Source organism: Pollachius pollachius (genome assembly GCF_949987615.1).
Source record: "Pollachius pollachius genome assembly, chromosome: 17".
Lineage (NCBI taxonomy): Eukaryota > Metazoa > Chordata > Actinopteri > Gadiformes > Gadidae > Pollachius > Pollachius pollachius.
Genome location: NC_136950.1, coordinates 14,853,543 through 14,876,627, shown reverse-complemented (window position 1 = coordinate 14,876,627; position 23,085 = coordinate 14,853,543). Strand labels below are relative to the sequence as shown.

Sequence of the window (23,085 nt, the reverse complement as noted above, 5' to 3'; positions counted from 1 at the left end):
ATGAGTATACCCGTGCCTAGGGATGACCTCATTTCCCTCAACGTATACGATTTGCAACGAGAAAGCCTCACTACTTTATTATTGAATCATGACCTTGAATAATGGATAATACTTATGCAGAGCTCTCTGTGTTTATTCATTTCCTTTCTGTCCTTTTCACACTCGCAAAGATCTCTGCATTATGTTGTATGTATGGAATAAATTGAAAGGAGCAATACCATAGCTAGTGTTCCCCATGGGATGAACAGGTAGGAAACCCACGCAAAACATAGACTAGTCCCTGTTTAATGACACATAGCCAAAGGCAATAATGCATGCGTGTTAGTGAGTGTGTGTCCTTAAGGCTTACCCTTTGGCACAATTCATTTGAGTGAATAGATAAGAAGGAATTTGCAGACAAAATACAAATATAAAGATGATGGATAAAAAAATTGTAAGGTAATAAAAAAAAATATTAATAGGGTAGGGATAAAACTTGAAAACAGATGAAGCTTGAAACTGATGATGACTACAAAGTAGTTCTTCAAACTTCTGAATTGCGGACAGGTTTCAGGAGCAAATAATTTTCTTTACATATCAGTAAACAGGTGTTAGATTGCTGCAGTAGTTATCTAGTCATATGTGTGTGTGTGTGTGTGTGTGTGTGTGTGTGTGTGTGTGTGTGTGTGTGTGTGTGTGTGTGTGTGTGTTATTTGCGTGCTTGTAGATGTTGGCAGCAGTGTAATACACACACTTGTTTGAGAGTTAGTTATTTAATTGCCCTTTTAAAAGAAACAACTTGTTCGCTGGCAAAGTTGGTAAGGTAACTGTGGAAATAGGAAAGTAAAGCCTATGCTTTAACAAGCTAATTGTGCTGTCATCAGTTTGACAAGGCACACATTGCTCGATACGGAGCCATTAGCAAAATACTCAAACCAAGTGTTTCCTATTATGCATACAGATAATAAGACTACTTTCTATAACACCTCCAATTGACCTCTGTTTAATTTACGTCGCAAATAGCGAGAACTTTTACAGATCCTTTGTCTATTACGATCTGACCTGGTTCATCTCTAATGTACGCTTGAAAAAATAGAAATACAACGCTCGGGAGTTGCAAAGGTTATGTACTATCGTGGGATTTGCAAGGCTCTTAACAATTGCCTTCCCTGACAAGGCTCCTACCTGCCTCCGTCTCGTTACATGGGGATCCGCTGACAGCTAATCTAATTGCTTGAATCAAGTCACCGTTTATTTGTATAGCCTCTCACAATCGCGGCCCCAGATGGCTTCCAGGCAGCCGCGTTGAGCCAGATCAGATGGCACCACTTCACCCTAAATCCTTAAACAGGCAGGCATACCAAATAACTAAAAGTCATTGATTCTGAGCTAAGCCCCTGCTCAGATGAACCCCCCCTCACTGGCAGAGCAAAGTCACCTTTTTCTGAACCCCAACACTATGCCAATCATTCAATGGCGTATCATACGCTGATATAAATAGCAGGAACCCCTTGAAAATTCGGAGTCTCCACGTTATGCATTTTGTAGCTTTGGGCACCTTTCAGTTGGAGGCATCCGCCTGCACAAAAAGCCTGCATTAGTGGACGGCAAAAATAGACCAGGAGAGAGAGTGAGGACTGTGGACGGTCAACATAGAGAGTAAACCAGGAGAGAGAGAGAGAGGACTGTGTGGACGGTCAACATAGTGATAAGACCGGGAAAGAGAAAGAGAGAGACAGAGCATTGGGGACGGCCGACATAGACAGTAGACCAGGAGAGAGAGAGAAGATTGTGGACGGCCGACATAGAGAGTAGACCAGGAGAGAGAGAGAGAGAGAGAGAGAGAGAGAGAGAGAGAGAGAGAGAGAGAGAGAGAGAGAGAGAGGAGAGAGTGAGAGAGAAAACTGTGGACGGTCAACATAGAGAAAGACCAGGAGAGAGAAAGAGAGAGAGAGGATTGTGGAGGGACGACATAGAGCAGAGACCAGGAGAGAGAGAAAGAGAGAGAGAAGATTGTGGACGGCCGACAAAGACAGTAGACCAGGAGAGAGAGTGAGGACTTTGGACGGCCAACATAGAGCAGAGACCAGGAGAGAGAGAGATAATTGTGGATGGCCAAGGTAGAGATTAGACCAGGAGAGAGAGAGAGAGAGAGAGAGAGAGAGAGAGAGAGAGCGAGTTGGACATGCTGTGTTGGACCACAAAGATCACCGCCGCCGGGCATCAGCTTCACTCAGTGGCCGGCCGGCTGGCGGGGAAAGCACACACACAGACAGACACAATTAAAGACTGGCACATGCACTCATGCACACACACACACACACACACACATACAGATGCACACACACACACACGCACAGACACACACACACAAAAACACACACTACGACAAACGCGATTCTGTAATTTCTTTAATTCACAACAGCTGGTGTTATTTGATCATTCCATCTTAACAGTCTGGTGCACACACACACACACACACACACACACACACACACACACACACACACACACACAAACACACACATGCACGCACACACAAACTAGCACACATACAAACACACACACACACAGACACACACTCGCACACACACCCACACAGTAAACATAGGTACGCACAAGTTGTCCATGGAGGTGTCATGGTTACCAGAGAAAGAGGGAGAGAGAGATAGAAAGAGAGAGTGAGTGCATGAGGGAGAGATTGAGCGAGAGTTAGGAGAGAGAGAGCTGTGTAGAGAGAGAGAGAGAGAGAGAGAGAGAGAGAGAGAGGTGAGCTTTGCAAACATCGTATTACTTCAGCTTAATGTACTGAGAAGTCTTGCACTCTTTCCTTCCAGTGTGCGGGTGTGAGCTGTGAGTGTTGGGGCTCAGGTGGACCTGTGAGAGGGGGGTGGGGGGGGGGGGGGGCGGCGCTGGCTCTGCGCAAGACACACGACTCTGTCAGCACAACATATGACTGCATTATCCCGGGCAATGGCGCATCACCGCGACGACAGCCAGCCAGAAAGTACACATTATGGGATGTTAATGGTGTGGGATCCCGGTTTCTAATGCCCTGGCACAAACCAACTGACACGCAGTTTGTTGCACTTTTTTTTTCCATTTCTTTTTACGGCCATTGGGTTTCATGCATTAGGCTTGTGTGTGTGTGTTAGGAATGCATGCACGCACAGGCACATGGACACACTCACGCAGGCACGTGCACACAGAGGCACTTGCGTATGCACAATAGTGCACACACACACACACACAGTGGACAAACATGGACATTTTTGCAATCACAAAGGCACATAACTGTATCTCAGTATACTCATACCACACAAATGACCCTCACACTAATAACACACAACATATTTATCTGCTGATGAACTGAAAGAACGTTAAACCACTCTGTCTGCATCCACCTAATCTGTCATCAGACACACACGTACAATGTTTGGGTAACACGTTATAATAACCTTCAGTCATTAATCATTTCTAAGCCTTTAAATAATAATGAACTAATCCTTAACCAAACATTACTAATCATGTGTCGATGATTGTGGACTGTGGAGTGTATCAACTGGTTTGCTGATCTATCCATCATACATCTACCTGTGATGTCACTATTGGGTCGATTTTGACATGGCTTGTAATGGCAAATAAACATCACAACTGGTGGAAATAGGGCTCCTTTAACAAAGCACAAATTAATCATCTAAATTAACGATCATTAACCAAAGGTGTAGAGATGAATATTCAGTTGATGATTAGTTCATCATTGACTAAAGGTTTGTAAACGACTGATGACTTATTACAAAGTGTTACCAGTGTTTTTCTTTGGCCCTCCGCCATCTCCCACCATGAGAGTTGTACTGCTTCATTCTCATCCACACCCACACCTACTAAATAAAATCCTTTACTTTCCATTGCCGATGGCCTTCGCCCTACTTCCACCATCACCAACCCCCTGAATGAGGATCCAGAATGTGGGCGGTGTGGCTGTGTGTGATGGGTTGAGGATCATGGTTAGGAGGATGACAGCCACCCAGGGTGGAGGAGCTTCCTGTCCATTGACCAATTAAAGCGAGGGGTGGGTGCTATAGTGTGTTAACTATCATCAAGCCCACAGGGGGGTCGGGAGGGATGAGAGTGAAAAGGAAAAAGTCGAAAATGACTCAAATTGAAAATCAGACAATGGCAAGATATGAGATGAGACGGAGAGCGAGAGAGAGAGAGAGAGAGTGAGAGAAAGAGAGCAAGAGCGAGAAAGAGAGAGAAAGATGGAGACCGATAGAGAAAGACCCCCGAGGCCTAAAAGACGTTGCTAATAGCTTTCCTTTGTCTTGTCTTATAATATATTAGCTCCTGTTCATTCACTCTCTCTCAGTCTGCCTCTGTCTCTCGCTCGCTCTCTATCTGTCTCTCTCTCCATCTGTCTCTCTCTCCATCTGTCTCTCTCTCTCTGCTCTCTTACTTCCTGCCTCGAGTGCTTTGGGAAATTAACGACATTGTATGAAGGACATTAGTATTCTTTTTTTTTAAAACACATTCACGCACGAAAAAAAGTATCGATATAGCAGTCTGGGTGGGGGGAAGGAGGGGGGCTTTGTCAAGATAACTAAAACATTTTTCACAGGGTTTCTTCAACTTATTGTAAAACAACCTGGTAAGTATAACTATGACCAGCAGACATATACATTACATACATGTTCATTTCAATATACTGTACATCTTTCCAAAACAAAGACCCACCTTTCCCGCAGAGATCTCGTCAACTGACTGTTAGGTTGAATAAAGATTGCACTTTTTCGCACACGCTTTCTTGGCGTAGCTCTGAATTAATCACACAAAAAAACTCACCTTGTAAGTTTCATTCCATGCCTTACTGAAATATCATTGAAGAAATTATTGATTTGGTATTTGAACCTTATGACTTTATATTTTAAACATGTTCATTTGTGAAATAACATGTTTACCAGCCCCCCAACACACACAAGCACCAAACAAAAGACTATAAATTACTATTGTCAGCTTTGATGATGTGGGTTAATTGAAATTCGTATCACTTGAGCTTCCTTAATAAAAGCCATCTATTGTTGTAAGACAAATGAACTCAAAAAGGAAAAAAACAATCAGGTGAGAGGGATCAGGCACGTGTGGAAGATAATTGCTAGGAGGGAACAGCTTCAAAGAAGAAAGTAATCACGTTCAATCACGTGTTTCCATTGGCGTTCATGTAAAAGGCACTGCTGAACTTCTACATCAAAGACCATAGAGACCAGATAGAGAGAGAAAATAAAGTAAATTGAGCGAGAGAGAGAGAGAGGGAAAGATAGGGAGAGAGAGCGAGAGAGAGAGCGAGAGACAGATAGAGAGAGAGAGAGAGAGAGAGAGAGAGAGAGAGAGAGGGGCTTGGAAATGCAAATTGAAGGTTAATGAGGAATACCACACAAACAAGAGAAAAAATAATCACAAGCGGTTATCCAACCTTACTAAACAACAATCATTAGTCCATTAGTGTGCAATCTAAGAGCAGTTGTCTGAGCCTGTATGCACATAGACACACACTTGCATGCATGCTAAGCATGTGTATGTGGACATTTGTCATGTTTAACGTGAGCCTGTGTGTGTGTGCCTGTGTGTGTGTCTGTGTGTGCGTGAGTGTTTGTGCGTGGATGTATGTGTGTGCGTTTCTGTTTGTGAGGGAAAGAGTGTGGGACATGGATATTACTGCGGTTGGCTGAATGTCACATGCGAGGCGGTAATTGAGAGCAGAAGTGGCCAAGAATTGGTCGGAAGCAACACATTCGTGCATATACACAGCCTCATTATCTAAGAGACCGTGAGTGCCCCCCTCCCAACCCAACCCAGCTCCTGGCGGCGACCGCGGTATACAAATCACCCTGATTCCCCTCTCCGGCTATCCATTCATCTGTCTGTCTGGCTGTCACTAATTACGTCCGTGCATGTGTCTGACTTTTGTCAATCTGTCTGTCTCTTTGTTTGTCAGTCTGCCTTAGGGTCTGGCTCTTTGTTTGTCGGTCGTTTGAACTATCGTCTATTCGACTAAACTTCTCTGCCAGTCATCTGTCGCACTAACCTTCTCTCGGCCTGTCTGTCTGTCTGTCTGTCTGTCTGTCTGTCTGTCTGTCTGTCTGTCTGTCTGTCTGTCTGCCTTCCTGCCTGCCTGCCTGACTGCCTGACTGCCTGCCTGCCGGACTGTCTGTCTGTCTGTCTGTCTGCCTGCCTGTCTGTCTTTCTTTATGTCTGTACATTCAAAAGATGGACTGTCTTCTTCTATCGATGCATCTATTAAGCCAGTTCTTTTTCATTCATACATGTGTCGCCTGTCTTTGTATCTGTCTTTCCGTCTCATCCATCTGTTATGTGTATATATTGGTCCATGCGTCTATGTCTCTGTTTATCTCTCTCTCTGTTATTTGTATATGTGTTTATTAATTAGTATGTCAGTCTGTCATCTAATACCTTCTCCTGGTAATTATGTCTTCTTATCCCACTGATCAGCCCACTCCATCTTCTGTGTATTCATCTCCTATTGACCCAGCAGACTCTCAAACTGACTTACAATATGTTTAAAGCAGATGAGGTATCGCACAGATTGTCAAGCAATGCCAATATTGGTTTATTTGCATGTGTGTGTGTGTATGTGTGTGTGTGTGTTTGTGTGTGTTTGCATGTGTGTACTTAACCGTGTCCCTAAACAGTGTGAAGTGTTAGAAAACAAAGTCTACCCAACCCACTTCTGCAGATTAATGAGTTCATTTTTGTGATGAATACATTTCGCTCTTCATTAGCCTGCATGTATAAATAATTCAATCAAGTCCTTCAGGCGGGCTATGGGCAGACAAAGCGACTTATATAGGTACCCTGTGTCTTACATGCATATGTGTGTCTTTGTGTTCATGCTTGTGTGCATGTGTGTGTGTATATGTATGTGTGCATTCATCTGTGTGCGTATGTGTGTGCGTATGTTTGTGTGTGTGCGTGCACTAGTGTGTGTGTGAGTACATGAGTGAGAAACATAGGGAATGGGTGGAGAGAGAAAATAGCCTAAAGTGAGACAGAGTGGGAGTGGAAGACTAGACTTGCGGTGCTTTTTCTTCTTCTTCTTCTAAGTGCATGCATCATATAAGAAGAAATCAAAATAATAACTGCCATTAAATGGAAACTCGATGACATTGCTCACATTAGTAATTTGTCAGCGTGTGTTGCTTTAAGAAACGCGTCATGGAATAAGTATTATGTATTCATGTCTGTGAATGCTGGTGTATGTGTGCATGTTTGTGTGTATGTGTGTGTGTGCGTGCGTGCGTGTGCGTGGGCAAAGAAAAGTAATAGCAGGAAGCGCAAAAGTGCAATTTGAGACAGACAGACAGAAATCGAAGACACAAAGGGAAAAAGAGAGATAAAGAGAGAGAGAGAGAGAGAAATGTCGGGACGAAGGCAAGGACTTAAAAAAATATGTAATGTGCACAATGTAAAAACACAATCTAACAACACAATGTAACATTTGGATTGACTCTACAGCCATCGCCTAAAAGCATAAAAAATATATATCACGTGTTTGTTCACGTGTAGATCACTACAAAGTATGTCAGTCGACAGTGTCGACACATTTCTTATGGTGTCATTCCATTCTCTAACTGATGAGCTGTGTTATGCTGCAAATTCGTAGACAAATGGCGAGACAGAGATTTTTTGTGTGTGAGTGCGGGTGTGTGTTCAAGCACAGCGAGTTAAGGAGTGAATGGCAAGAGAGAGAGGGTCATATTGTCAGGGATTTTGTAACCCATGGCATCACTAATGGCCAGGAGTTACAGCTCCCGATCCCAAGCCTTATTGCTGCCCAAACAAATTGCCATTTAATGCTTCATTTGGTTTAGAGTTGCCAGCCCTAGTGGAATAGATGAGGTCTGACTAGGGTGATGGACAGGAAATGATGATAGGTGTATTTGTGTCTGCCTCAGCGTGTGTTTGTGTATGTGCATGTGGTGTCTGTATGAGTTGCTATAATATAAACCGTGTGTGTGTGTGTGTGTGTGTGTGTGTGTGTGTGTGCGTGCGTGAGATAGAGAGCCAAAGAGAGAGAGAGAGAGAGAGAGAGAGAGAGAGAGAGAGAGAGAGAGAGAGAGAGAGAGAGAGAGAGAGAGACAGAGAGAGAGAGAGATAGATTCATAGGTGTGTGGGAGTCACTTTGCAAGTGTACTCGGCAGTGTATATTAATGCAAACTGACAGCTAATTTTGGAAGCATATTTTGGAATACATGATTTTAGTCCTGGTCCTCCGTGGTAATGTTAAACTGATAATTGCATTTCCCCAACATCCAAGGCAATATATTAGGAGTAAACTAGTTATTGATGCACTCACTGCATAGAGGCCGTGGTGTGTGTTTGTGTATATGTGTGGCTGGAGTTGGGTTAAGGGAAAGAGATTGGTGTATTCAAGAAATAATGCATGCTGTTCTATGTAAAATAGCCAACTATCAGAACCGAGGAAGTAAAGTCAAGCTTATATCCATAAAAGGCAGACAATTAACAATACTGCTGCTACCACGCTTACTAGTATAAGTAATATTCATGTTAATAACATGAGGAAAAGCATTGAATTTTGATTGTATTCGTTTTGATTTGATTGTATTCGTTCTACCTCTGTCATTATAGACAGAGGTAGAACGAGAGGCAACACTTAGCTCCATAAGTTCTTTGTATGTAGCATAGTGCTGCTCAATGCTTAACGAGGACACACTGAACCTGTGTCTAGCCCAGCGGTGAATGAAACAGAGGGACTGGAACAAGGCTCAAGCGCGATTGTATAAAATGGATTTGCTCAAACTGGGTTATGTATTCGGAAAGTCCCGAACGGTCTCATTATTCTTTTGTTCTCATGACTTATTTTTAAAAACTGCTTTCCATAATATGATGGCTTTTCAAAAGTAAAATAAATAAATATGTATACAGGCTCTCTATTGTTCACCGTGATTAGAAATGGGAAATAAAAATGAGTGTAACAACCGCATAGCAATAGCAGATTAAGGCAAAATAGAAATAAATTAAATGTATAACCAGCCCTGCATTATATGCTGGTGCTCTACTTCCTTCCTCCATCATGCTGCAGTACAAGTCAATAGAGAGATGTCAAATTATTTACGAATAAATAAACCAGAGTGGAGAGGACCAGTTTCTTCAAAGAACCTTAGCTGTGGGATTTTGTCTACAAAGTACATGGCAAAGCAATATAACCTCCACCATGTTGTCCCCTTTGGCCAACACACACACAGACAAACACACAAACAAACACTCCTATCTCTAATTGCCGGGAGCATCGTCTATATGAAGCCTGTATGTGTGTGTGTGTGTGTGTGTGTGTGTGTGTGTGTGTGTGTGTGTGTGTGTGCGTGTTTGTGTTGGCTGTAGAAACGATATGATCTTGACAGTGAGTGGTTCTGACACTGACAGCAAGCTTGTTAGCCTCAAAGAGGAATACACACACACACACACACAGGCACACACGCACACACACACACACACACACACACACACACGCACACACACACACAAAACCACCATCAGTGAAATGCCACCTACCCACAACTAGACACCAGCAGCCGCAAAAACAAACAAGCAGACACTCATTCACTCACTCACTCTTAAACACACACACACACACACACACACACACACACACATGCACTTACACACACACACACACACACACACACACGCGTACATACACACAAAACACAAACACACACACACACACACATGCACTTACACACACACACACACACACACATACACACACACACACGCGTACATACACACAAAACACAAACACACACACACACACACACACAATTCCACCACCTGACAGCAGACATATATATAGAGGGATTGGATATGAAGGATTTGTATACAAAGGTAAAGCACTATTCCCATGTCACTTTGCTCCAATCAGCAGTCTCCCCCGCACCCATCCCAGGCTCTGTTTAAAGCATGAAGGCCATCCAGACAGACCCCAAACAATCCAATTCACCATCCAATCTGGGCCACTTCATCCTAGGCCACCACCCGGGCCAAATCCCGAGGCCCCCCACCAGCCCAACCCGGGGTCCGATGTGAATCAATCTTGTCCAATGCAAATCGAATATATCACCGGCAATGCACACCGCTTTTGGCTTTCCTCGCATCCCTCTTACCGGCCCACCTGCTTAACCTTGGCATCTCATTTACAGCCGCCGTAACACTTAGAGGAGAAGAGCAGGCGTGTTGGAGGATAGCAAACAGCAGCGCACGCCATAAGGTCTAAACTGTTCCTGTCTGATCGTTTTAAGGAGACACTCCCCCACCCACGGTTCGATGGGAGAGAGGACGGAGAGGGTGAGAGAGAGACAGAGAGACAGAGAGACATACAGAGAGACAGAATGATAGAGAAGAAAAGATACAGAGAGAGACAGCGAGACAGAGAGAGAGAGACAGACACAGAGAGAGAGTGAGAAAGAGGCACAGAGAGACAGAGACACAGAGAGAGAGAGAGAGAGAGAGAGAGAGAGAGAGAGAGAGACAAAGACAGAGAGAGAGAGACAGAGATACAGTGAGACAGCGGGGCAGAGAGAAACAGATACAGAGATTGAGAGACAGAGAGACAGAGACAGAGAGAGAGAGACAGAGAGACGGAAAAGCCAAAACGAGAAGAGATATAGAGATGACAAGCAGCAGTCGAGAGACGCGCCGAGTGGCTTCTCTGGGTTCTCTTTTGTAAGAGGGATCCCACAGCCACTGCCTCTAACCTCGCCACACAGCAGAGCCTGGGGATCGAGGCAGGGGAGAAGAAAGAAGACTCTCCGATTCGCTTATCGAGCCTCCGATGCTCTGTCGGGGCTGTCCTGACAGATGCATCCTGGGAGATGCTGGAAGCTCTCAGGCCATTCCTGTAGGATAAGGGTGTGTGCTGTGAGCACTTCCCGAGAGTATAGGCAGGGGAAGAGACTAGAAAACAACTCCTGACCCGCATCGAACCGCACGATGGAGTAAACACCCTGTAGTGTTATGCTCCACATGCAGTATACACACTCCTTAAAGGTCTGCCTGGTTCTTCGTAATATTGGCCTGATCCACATGCGACTGTGATTACTGCTGAGTTCATATCATGGAAGAACATAATTAAAGGGAAACTCACCTCACTACGTGTCTAGCCCCGTGTTATATTCGCCATAGGTGGCGCCAAAGAGAATGAAACAGATAGCTAACGGATTGCAGCTTTAACAGCATTTCAATGAGATATAACTGTTAATAAAAGCTAACATGAAAATTAACTAGCCAATGAGATGCTAACCAAACAAAGAAACCCCCCTGTTGGCATTGTATCAGGAGAAAGAAGTATCAGGTAGAATTGACATAGAATGGCAACGTGTGATAGTGCCGTTCACGTGCACCTAAAGTATTGTGCTGTTGTTCGGCAGGACTGGCTGAACGGGGTCGAAGCTAGATGAGAAACACCTGCAGCTGGTTGGGGGCTATTTTCAGTGGATACCCGCCACATCCCACACCTCATTTCTCACTAATTCGTTCACACAGTGCACGGCTGACTCTTCGACCCACAAACCATAAGCTAGGTTCGGAATTTGTCGTGTTTTTAAAGAGCAAATCATTTGAATGCTTACAGAATTAGTTCTGGTCGTTTGTCCAGCCACAGCCAGGGTTTAACAGTTCATAAACCCAAAATTACACCTTAATGTTATAAACGTTAACCGGCTTCACACACACGCACGAGCACGCACACACATACACACACACACACACACACACACACACACACACACACACACACACACACACACACACACACAGAAGCAAAGGGGTCCTACCTGGGGTGTTGAGGAGTCTGGAAGTACGACAGCTGTAGGATATGTGTTGCTCGCAGTGCTCTGCGCTAGTGGTTATAGCCGTCACCTGACAAGACATACACAATGCATCATTACTGTGTGGGGTTGATCTGAGTTTGCATCCATCAGATGGCTGATGGTTATTCATGTGCACTGGCAGGATGTGAGGATTGGAGTGGTCGGGTGACTTAGACACTGGGGGTCAAAAGGTGAACAGGTGTTTACGATGTGAACAGGTGTACTGAGAAGCTGCAGACGTGAATCATTCGGACACTTCTATGCATGTTGTAAATTGTCGTCGTTTGGAAATTGTGTGATTTCTTCCTCATTATTTGAAAATCATGCTCCGTTCTGGATACCAATTTTCTTTGTCTATATATAATAAAATATGGATGTTGAATGTCCTTTATGTCTTAAGGAAGCGATTTCCAGTAAGCTATTTCATATTGCAGTCCCATCCATTTGTTGTTTTTGTCATTACTTCCTTTAGGTAACATTATATTATTACCGGCATTAATAAGCAAACCGTGAAGAAAATATTATACTGTAAAACTCCATAACATGATTTGTTATGCTTTTGAGCTTGTTTGTGGGCATACCTTTGTGTGTGTGTGTGTGTGTGTGTATGTGTTTATATTCTTGCCTGTGTGCTTACATTAATGTCTTGTGTGTGTGTGCGTGTGTGTGTGTGTGTATGTGTGACTATGTGTGTGCATGTTTGTGTATGTATGTTTGTGTGTGGGTACATATGTGTGTGCATGCGTGTGTGAGTGTGTATGTGTGTGTGTGTGTGTTTGGTTGTGTGTGTGTGTTACCTGGTCCATAGAAGCGCTGTAGTTGACCTGAAGGACTGTCCGTCTGTCTCTGCTGGAGCCCATCACTGTGGTCTGGGCTGGCAGGTTGTTCACCACCGTGGTCCAAACTTTGTCCTCTACACACATACACACACACACACACAAACACACAAACACACAAACACACAATAGCGGTTAAACCTTCATGCAGGATATATACTTTTATGGTAGAAGCCAGAGAGAGAGAAGGAGGGAGAGAGAGAGAAAAATAAAGAGTAGGACACAGACACACAGATTCGCAAACGTGTCCTCATGTGTGTCTGTGTGTGTCAATAAATGAAGCGGTATAACATTTCACGGTTGATTCCCTTGTTGCAGAAAGGTCAGAGATGTGGGTTGCTGCATTTCTCAAAATTGTTGCTTGCTGCGTGTGTGTGTGTGTGTGTGTGTGTGTGTGTGTGTGTGTGTGTGTGTGTGTGTGTGTGTGTGTGTGCAACAATAAACTATGAAAATTGTTGATTGTGAGAAAGAGTGTCTGTGTGCTGTATCTATCTCCTGTGTGTGTGTGCGTGTGTGTTGCCATGACAACCTGCAGGCCTGGCGGGGTTAAGACCGGCCAAGTTTGCAGGTTAAGGACGAGGCTGGAGAGCATTCTCTCCCACTGAGATCAAAGTGACTGCGATACCACCTGCCCCAACACACAGAAACACACACACAAACAGAAACACACACACACACACACCAAGAAACAAATACACACATACACACAAACAAATTATATACACACATGCACACTGTGAAACAAACTCCCATTCCCACACACACACACACACACAGACACACACACACACACACATACAATGTAATAAACAACTTAAAACTCTCACACAACTGTCAGACAAACACACACACACACACACACACACACACACACACACACACCGGGCACGCCTTCACACACCTGTCATGTTGCAGTTGACTTTAAAGGGGCCGAGGGGCCCGCTCCCATCGGGGTCCACCCAGTAGGTGTCAGAGGATCTGCCAAGGTGCTTGTAGGCCTCACACGAAGGCTCATAGATAGCTGGGGGGAGAGAGAGTAAGAGAAGGGAGAGAGAGAGGGGGAGAGGGAGGGAGGGAGTGATGGGGAGAAGAGGGAGAGAGAGAGAGAGAAGGAAAGAGACAATGACAGAGATAGAGAGAGATAGAGGGATAGAGTGAGAGATTGAGAGAGGGAGATAGAGTGAGAGATTTAGAGAGAGAGATAGAGTGAGAGAGGGAGAGATAGAGAGATGGAGAGAGAAAGCAGGCGAGAAAGAGAAAGGGCGAAAGAGAGCGAAAGCGAGAGCGTGAGCGAGAGAGAGGCAGGGAGAGAAACAAGAGTGAGGTAAACACATGAGAAATGAAGAAAAAACAAAAAGCTTCGATCCAAAGCCGAGCCTGAAACCTCGTTGTTTTGTCCCAATGCGAAGGACCCTCCCGTCTGCGTCCGCGAAATGCAGCCTCCGCTCTGACTAGTTTGAAGGATGCAATCCATTTATCCTTTTGTAGCTCTGGTTGCCTTCTGTCACCCATTACCTTCCGCACACTCCGGTCGAGAGAAACGTTTAAAGGATACGGCGACAGGAACACGAACCGCATCACCCTTGCGTGTCACCACTGTATTTAACATCTTGATGTATGTTTGTCAAATGTAAAACCGTACCAGTTTTCTCCGAGACCAAGGCTCTCAGGCGAGGGAGTGTAGGAAGGAGGAGGAGGAAGGATGCATGTGTTTGTTATTCTGTCTCTTGGTGGCATGAGCAACCAGAACCACAACGTGAAGAGGTTAGCTCCTCTTCCTCCCTTCGACTGTCTGTTTCTATTTCGCCATCGGCCGTTTGTACTCGTGAAGGCCTGAAGGATGAGCTTTTTTGTCTTCTTCTTCCCCTTTTGTTTGTCTAAATAGGTTGTCTGCAGCCTAGAGAGAGATGTGTGGCAAGCGAAGAGCACAGTGGGAACTGTTGACATTCTCAAGTCATTCAACCCTTTTCAAAAGCCCTCCGTCCTTCTCTTAACTCTATTCACTCTCCCTCGTCTAGGCTCAGTCTTTTATTTATTATTTTCGGGACGGCGTTCTTTCGTTCTTTGACTGGTCCGCCTCACCTCTGTCCAGGGAGATAAGGAGCGACACAGTGAGAGCTTCAAAAGTTCACCTTTGAGGCGTTGTGCTGCAAACGGCAGAGAGACAGGACAGATGCAACCAAGGCAGGGGTAAACACACACACACACACACACACTCATACATGCACATACGCAGATGCACACACCAACGAATAAATAAATAAGCCTAACAAAAGAATGCACACACATACCAAAAAATAGCTAATTCACAAACACACACACACTCACACAACACACATGCATATACAGACGCGCACACACACACAAACATGAAGTTACATGTGCTCAACCGCACATCCGCAGATGCACACACACACACACACACACACACACACACACAAACAAACACACAACCACACCGGAGAGTCAAAAGATGAAGCGCCATTTATACAGAAGAACAAAGAATACATTTGGGTGTGTGTGTGTGTGTGTGTGTGTGTGTGTGTGTGGAAACACACACACTTACATGTGTGACAGGTGGCTCCCGTGTATCCTGTCCCGTCGCAGGTACAGCTGAAGCCGTCCCAGGTCTGTTTACAACGACCACCGTGTTCACAGTGGTTGGGCATACATCTGAGAGAGGGAGAGAGAGAGAGAGAGAGAGAGAGAGAGACAGGGGGAGAGAGAGAGAGAGAGAGAGAGAGAGAGAGAGAGAGAGAGAGAGAGAGAGAGAGAGAGAGAGAGAGATTGCTTTATTGCCTTGAATAAAGAGATAAAGCCGGTGATAGCAAATTTATGTTTTTTCTTTTGTCAATGCCAAACATTTCATTCAAATGGTTTCTTTTGGTTGAGGGGACAAAAGTGCTTCCGGCGAGCTTACTACAGGAGCTCCTTACCTGAGCCAACCACTTTCCATGTTTAAATATAAACACCAGATTGGGTGCACAGGTGTACTTTTTAAGACATCCAATACAATTTGCCTGCAGGGCTGTGGAAATAAAGCCCAAAGCATCGAGGCTCCTTCCCTTGGATATAACATGTACGCGGGCACACACGCACACACACACACACACGCATGCCCACACGCACCACAAACAGAAGGCTGGTTCACCTGAGCTGTTAAAAAAACCACCAGGAGCAGTCTTTTGATTGCAAAGGAAGCTCTTGAGAAGATAATAAAAGCAAGGAGAAAGTGTGTGTTTGTGTGTGTGCGTGTAGACGTGTCTATTTGTGTGCACGTCTGTGATTGTGGGTGTGTGTGTGTTTATGTAGGCACGTGTGTGTGCACCTGAGCGCGGAGGTATGTGTGTGTGTGTGTGAAGTGTAAACAGTATAGATCTCCTGCATGTTAGAATCATCCACTTACTGACAACTTATCTGGGAAAATAATGCAGGCTTTCTGTATTGAACAAAATAACAAAAGCAGCAAAGCCAATATAAAAAAACTGATAAAAAAACTGTAACTGACCTAATTCGCCGTCTGTTGGACGTGGTGAATCATAGCGCCTATCATTATGACTGTAACAATTTTGACTGTACCTGCCTCTGTATGAGTCAATTTAAATTTAATCTGCTCTTCCTTCATTGGATAGGGTAATCTATTACGCCCTTCAATCACAGGAGTGTGAATGCAACACTTGTCAATAGTGGAGGAAAAATCTATCTCTCTTCTGCTCCTTTCCGCACTCTCTCTTTGAAACTCTCAAATCCTAACTATTGAAGTATTAAGCAAAAAGCAACTCACGTTATCTATGTGTGATGAGCAAAACTTAAGAAAGGAAGTGAACTGCATTGGCTGCAAATTAACCTTCTCTACCTCTAATATATTCTAACTTCAGATGAGACGCTAAAAAACAACTCTATCTTCACTTTTGATACTCATACATCTCCAAGTTCAGTCCTCCTATCCCTCATTGAAAGACAAATGCATGGCCAAAACAACCGCATGCTCCATTCACGCGTATTATTTCGCACCACCCAATTAAGTTGGAGTTGTTAAGCTCAAGTACTCTGTGGCAACAGGCCGCCGTCCCTGTAGTGCCCGTGCATCCCTACGATGAGACGGGGCAGGGTTGTTTAATCAATCTTGTTCTCACCGATGGCAGTCAGGCGTACCATCTTTCGGGATAATGAAGCGTCGTGGCGTTAGAGACAAGACCCTGACCCGCGTGAACACCAGAATGTGTTGCAATCAGGGTGAGGTCATGGGCGAGGAGGAGGAATTGCAGACTAAGTGGCACACAGAGGCTTGGGCATGAAAAAATATGAGATGGGAAAATTGCCTTGAAAAGTGGACTTGATACAAACATGGCCGACCAGCGGCTCCAGCAGAAATAAAATCCTCAATACATCATACATCAAACTTATGATATTATATTATAACAATGTTATGTATACGATATATGTTTTATATTTTAACAATAAAAGTCCTGTAATTTCTGATTAACAAAATGGTATATTTTGACAGGCTACACGTCTAAGGGACAAATGACAGACGGATAAGAAACAATCAATGGATTAAATAATGGATTCAAGCAAGGATGCATCCATTATTGTCAACACTTGTCCAGCCATGCTCATTGGATTGAAATGTAACATTGACCCAAACTGGGATGAATGTATACAGGGAGCCGGCAATTTGATGTGTTCATATTGAGCTATTGGATAGACCTTTAGTTAACCTGGAGAGGGAGGGAGGGAGGAGAGAGAGAGGGGGGGGGGGGGGGGGGGAGAGAGAGAGAGAGAGTGAGGGAAAGAGAGAGCGAGAGAGGGAGAGTGAGAGAGGGAGATCGCGAGAGAGAGGGAGAGAGCGAGAGAGCGAGAGAGAGAGAGAGCGAGAGAGAGAGTGCGAGAGAGAGAGAGAGAGAGAGAGAGAGAGAGAGAGAGAGAGAGAGAGAGGGAGAGAGAGAGTGCGTGAGAGAGGGAGAGAGAGGGGAGATTGAGAGAGAGAGAGAGAGAGAGAGAGAGAGAGGGCGAGAGAGCGTGAGAGAGAGGGAGAGAGAGCGAGAGTGAGAGAGAGAGAGAGTGAGAGAGAGGAACAGGATTGCATGTGCACGTGTGCACGTCTTTTGTTTTGCCAGATGTGTCTGCGACGAGGTGATTATTATTTTGTGCTTTTCCTCGTTTTACTCTTAAAGGAAAAGCGACGTGCAGTGATGCAAATCATCATATGCTCTGACTTCACAGCTCAAACGATGACCATTTATCAGTTTATCGCTCTCTCTCTCGCTCTCTCTCTCTCTTGCTCAACCACAGACGCACACACGCAAGTGCACACGCACGTGCACTTGTGCAGCCATGTGCGACTAGAATGGCCGCCGCGTGTGATAAATCTAAACATGACAGTCGAGAGACGTCGCCTATTCCGAGCAACCAATTAACACGGTTTGATTCATGGCTTCAATCGCCTTCGTACATGCATGTGGGCGCGTCTGTGTTCATAGGAGTAGGATGCCTCACATGGCAGGTAGCTTGTGCGTCTGTGTGTGTGTGTGTGTGTGTGTGTGTGTGTGTGTGTGTGTGTGTGTGTGTGTGTGTGTGTGTGTATGTGTGTGTGTGTGTGTGTGTGATTTTCACTACCCTCACCTGTCTATGATGGCGCACATGTCCAGGCTCACGTTCTCGAAGGCCCCGGCCACGCCCTTCTCCACCGCATGCAGGTCGGCGGGCTGATCGTCCAATAGGATGGCTTGCATGCAGCCCTGGAAGGATCGCTGCATGGGAGGGAAGGGCGTCTGTTGGAAGTAGCCTGGATAGGGTACAAATGAAAATAAAAATGATATTGATTTAACGACTTGACAAATTGTTATTCTCGTTAATTTCAACAGAATTGTGATGACCCAACAGAGCCAAAAGAGAGAGGTGGGGTTGGTGGTGGTGGTGTCGTTGGCTGATGGTAGATGAAACGCATTAAAGTGAGACGGATTGCGGTATTTCGGTTGGAATATGGCCGACAAGTAAAAAAAAACGACGAGCGGCAGTGGGGGGAAAAACAAGACATCAACCACAGCGAGGACCCCATAATCCTTGGGGAGGCACAACAGTAGGGAGGGCTAGGCCTTGGTTATTGTCACTTAACGCCGCAGACTTTCATCATTGCTCTTGTTTTTACGGCAATCCGTTGGGCCCATTAGCTTTAATATGAATGCTGAGGCCGTGGCGGACAGTGAGGCTTTATCGGCGAGACTATGGGCCTTTACAGGAGTCAATGGGCCATCCACAGATGCCACCGGGGTCTTGGTTCCAGACAGTGCAACGGGAGAACGGAGGATTGGAGAACGCATGTGGGGAAGATTGTGTTTTCTGTGCTTGAGCTTGTGTGTGTGTTGCTAACATCCTATATAGGTTTGTGCATGTTGTATGGGCAATAGCTGAGGAGAAAATGTGTGTCTGTCGGTAAGTGTGTCCCACTCTGTGAGTGTGTGCTTGCAAGTGCGTGTGTGTATGTGGGGGTGCCTGTGTGTCTCCCAAGCTACTGCTATATAATAATAACCATTAATTAACAAGAGTTAATGCCAAATGAGTAAAGTATGTAACCTAGTTGTATAGTTCATGTCATGTCTGTGTATGTGTGTGTATCGACGTCATCACTGGAGGTCAAAAGGGCAAAAAGAGTGCATGGATTCAATCTAAGCCATAAGCACCCTCATAAAACACTGCTGCTCAATGACATCTCCATCATCTGGATGTTATATGCTGTCACAAGCCGCCGCATAGCTATCAACCTCAAGGTCTGCCCAGCAAGGAGGCTTATTACAGTGTGTGTGTGTGTGTGTGTGTATATGAGTGTGTGTGTGCGTGTATATGTGTGGGTATATGTCTGTGTGTGTGTTTATGTGTGTGTGCGTGTGCGTGTGTGTGCATGTGGGTTTGTGTGTGTGTGTCTGTGTGGGAGTGTGTCCCCAGTATGACCAAAATGAGGCAGACGATATGCAGCAAATAACTGTTTCCTACCAGGTAGAGCAGCACAAATATAATGATGAATATGAGTGCCCTAGATGGGAGTGTTTGTACGACTCGTATGTGCGTGAGTGTGCATGCAAATCCATCGCTGCACACCTCCTCCTGTGATTTTAATTCCCCCTTCCCCCAAAAAAAGTAGTTTATTCTGTCATCCTTGCCATCTGTCCGTTCCCAATCCTCCTCCACACCTGTCTGGTGTCTCACCAACAGGGAGAAATGAGGAGGGAGGGAGGGAGGGAGGGAGGGAGGGAGGAGAGATAGGGAGGGGGGAGGGAGAGAGAGAGAGAGACAACAGAGAAAGAGAGAGAAAATAGAGAGGAGAAAAAGAGTGAGAAAAGGGAACAGAGGAGAAACAAAGAACAGATAAAGAGAAGGCTGAGAGAGAAAGACAGGTGAGCAAGAGAGAAAGAGAGAGAGAGAGAGGTGAGTAAGCATGAGAAACAAAGAGAGAAAGAGAGAAAGAGACAGAGACAGAGAGAGAGAGGGAGAGAGAGAGGTGAGTAAGCATGAGAAACAAAGAGAGAAAGAGAGAAAGAGACAGAGACAGAGAGAGAGAGGGAGAGAGAGAGGTGAGTAAGCATGAGAAACAAAGAGAGAAAGAGACAGAGACAGAGAGAAAGAGGGAGAGAGGGAGAGGTACACAGTGAGAGAGCGAGAGACAGACACAGAGAGAGACAGAGACCGAGAGAGAGTTAGGGAAAATAGGGCAGCACGCAGCTAGTTGGCAGGTCTTTGTGTCCTGTGTGCTGCAAATTAATGCAAGGGAATTGCAGACCACTCTGACAGTTTGGCATAACTGGAAGAAAAAAAAAAGGTGTTGAAGTGATGATGGATGGATGGATGCGGATGTTGATACACTGTCAGAGGACGACGGTGTATCTTTCTCTCTTATCATTTGGATGCTGAAGCAATTCCGCGTAGAACGTTAAACTGATAAATCCCCACTTTATATTTCCAAACTGCTTGATGCATTCATTCTCGTGGACTGTTAAAACTTTCCTGACCAAATGTTTGATTTGAAGGCAACTTCAGCAGTGAAAATGATGAAAGTTATTTTACATGAAAAATTGTTTCAGTGAAATTGATTAAATCTTTTGTTTTTTAAGAATGGCCGTTGGAAACTGAAGCCAGCTAAACAATTCTGGCAGTAGATCACAAGATTCACATTTTTACCAGACAGTTCTGCATACACCTGCGTTTTCAGCCGCAGCAGCAAGTATTACAAGTAGACCCAGGGCCATCTGACCAGTCAGCTGGACACAAACCCTCAGTTTCTTAAATGTCCAATTTTGTATTATTTCTTAGCGAAAAATGGATTTAGTTTCCCAGGCATTTGCGTAAATACAATGGGGGAAGAGAGGTGCAGAGTACATAATAAATAAGTAAAAATACAGATTGTATAATGGAAAGACCATGCTGCTTGTTACGAGAAAAGTGTCAAACCAAATGTAACAAGGCATTTCCCTCAGGATCTAACACGGGCGAGGCCAGCTGTAAGGCTGCACTCTCTCTCTGTAAACCTTCCTCTGCAGCTGTCACTCAACCATTAGCACCAATCAGAGTCACAGAATGAGGCGATGACCTTCCTTCAGTTTTTACAGGAATGGAGCAAGACCCTGCCAATTCCTTTTACAGCTAAAGGAAATGTCTATGGTTTGTTTTGTGTTTTTTGTTTTCCCATTCTAACAATATGTTGGGGATTAGGAATGGGTGTGGCCATGATTTCCCTGCAGTCATGTTGGTTGCGAGTCCTCCTAGTATCCACATGCTAGCCTTGTGCTCGGTGCTACAAAGCCTGGACACGCGCAGGTAAACGGGCACTTTGCCAGCACCAGCACAGCGGCATTGACGGCTATCCAGTTCCAGGTTCCCACTAATTGCCATATCGCGGGGCTAGCCAGCGCTTTGATTTATTTTCATTAGCATGTAGCGCAGGTAACAACTGAAAACATGAAAAATATACTTTATTCTACGAGGACAGAGACATTACCCTAAACGTCGAAACTGATAATACCTCTAGTTAAAAAACAACAAAGCAACAGAAAAATACTTGAAACAAATGTTAAACTGCTGATACATTGGGCACATCAATTCTCTTGCACAAACACTGTCACACATACAGACACACAAACACGTACGCGTAAATGCACACGTGCACATGCAGCCACCCCGATATTGACTACAGGCTATTTCCTGGCTTACCTCTCCCTGAGCTTTTGTCCTACCATCGATCCGTGTGCGAGGCACTCTAAATCAAAGTGTTGGATCAACTTTGACAGGCTGCAGTTTATGTGTCAGCCAGGCGTAATATGCCTGGGTGCTGTGCAGCATACATGCTGCACATCAGATGTATCCTATGGGAACGAAGTAATCATTCAAAAGGTGGATCCCTGTTGGTAATGATTGATTGATTGTCATTGACAATCTGCTGGTATCTTTGCCAACTTTCCTATACACACTCATGTACCAGTTATAGGAAATGGCTAATTGAAAATTAAGAATTACGATAAAAGATTTGTCTCTTCTTGAAACTTTTGTTCTCCTTGACGAATTGTCAACAAGCCAGTTTTAACGGGAGAGGTCAAACGCCTGTGTGTGTGTGTGCGTGTGTACTGGTGTCCACGTCCATCTTCTCTCGTGATAAAATTCAATCTGGAGCTGTCGGGTGTCAGTCACCTGCTAATTTCTCTCAGCGCATGGAGAGTGAGAAACTCACTCCACCGTAAAATAGGCTCTGGGTTCTGGGAGACGGCGTTCTCAAAGAACGACACTCCCGGGGATGGACGGATGGGAAAAAGATGGATATGAGGGGGGGGAAGACGACTAGAGGAGCTGCAAGAGGAGAAGGAAGGAAATATCTTGTTTCTTCACCTTGATTTTAATGAATAAGAACAGGGTTGAGAGTAAAGGCACAAAAGGAACTACCAGTAAAATAGGGCGAGGAAACGGGGAGGAGGTGGAAACGGGGGAGGAAAAGCAGACACACGCACATGTCTTCATTTGCAACTTTAGCTTATAATGTCAAACAACAGCTGTATATATCACAATGTATGCATAGGCCTAATCCCAGCGCAAGCAGGTTTCCAGCATCAATATATATCAAATTAGTGTTAATGTATTAACATTGGCATTTGGCCATGAACGATTAACAGTGTTCCACAGCGGGACAGTGTGTAACATGCTCTTGGTCGGACTCATCAGCAACATCTGCCATGAACGCTCAGAATGATAGCAATCAGAAGGGATTTCAGCAACTGTTTCTCACTCTGCTTCTTATATTTTAAAACTTTTCTCTCTCCAACCAAGTTGAACGCAGGCTATATCAAAATAGGGGATTTTCCACCGCTCTGTAATAACCAAATGTC

The 23,085-nt window shown here is 44.8% G+C and overlaps 1 protein-coding gene across 1 annotated transcript in view; it reads right to left on the bottom strand.

The window, feature by feature from the left end:
- cntnap2a (contactin associated protein 2a) overlaps positions 1-23,085 on the bottom strand; it is a gene marked incomplete at its 5' end in the record, with an annotated part of 191,362 nt that overhangs the window by 89,134 nt on the left and 79,143 nt on the right. Inside the window, 5 exons of the mRNA XM_079754630.1 lie at positions 11,847-11,931; positions 12,680-12,795; positions 13,620-13,739; positions 15,285-15,391; positions 18,344-18,506. Coding sequence (XP_079610756.1) covers positions 11,847-11,931; positions 12,680-12,795; positions 13,620-13,739; positions 15,285-15,391; positions 18,344-18,506 — 591 coding nt within the window. The remainder of the gene's footprint in view (positions 1-11,846; positions 11,932-12,679; positions 12,796-13,619; positions 13,740-15,284; positions 15,392-18,343; positions 18,507-23,085) is intronic.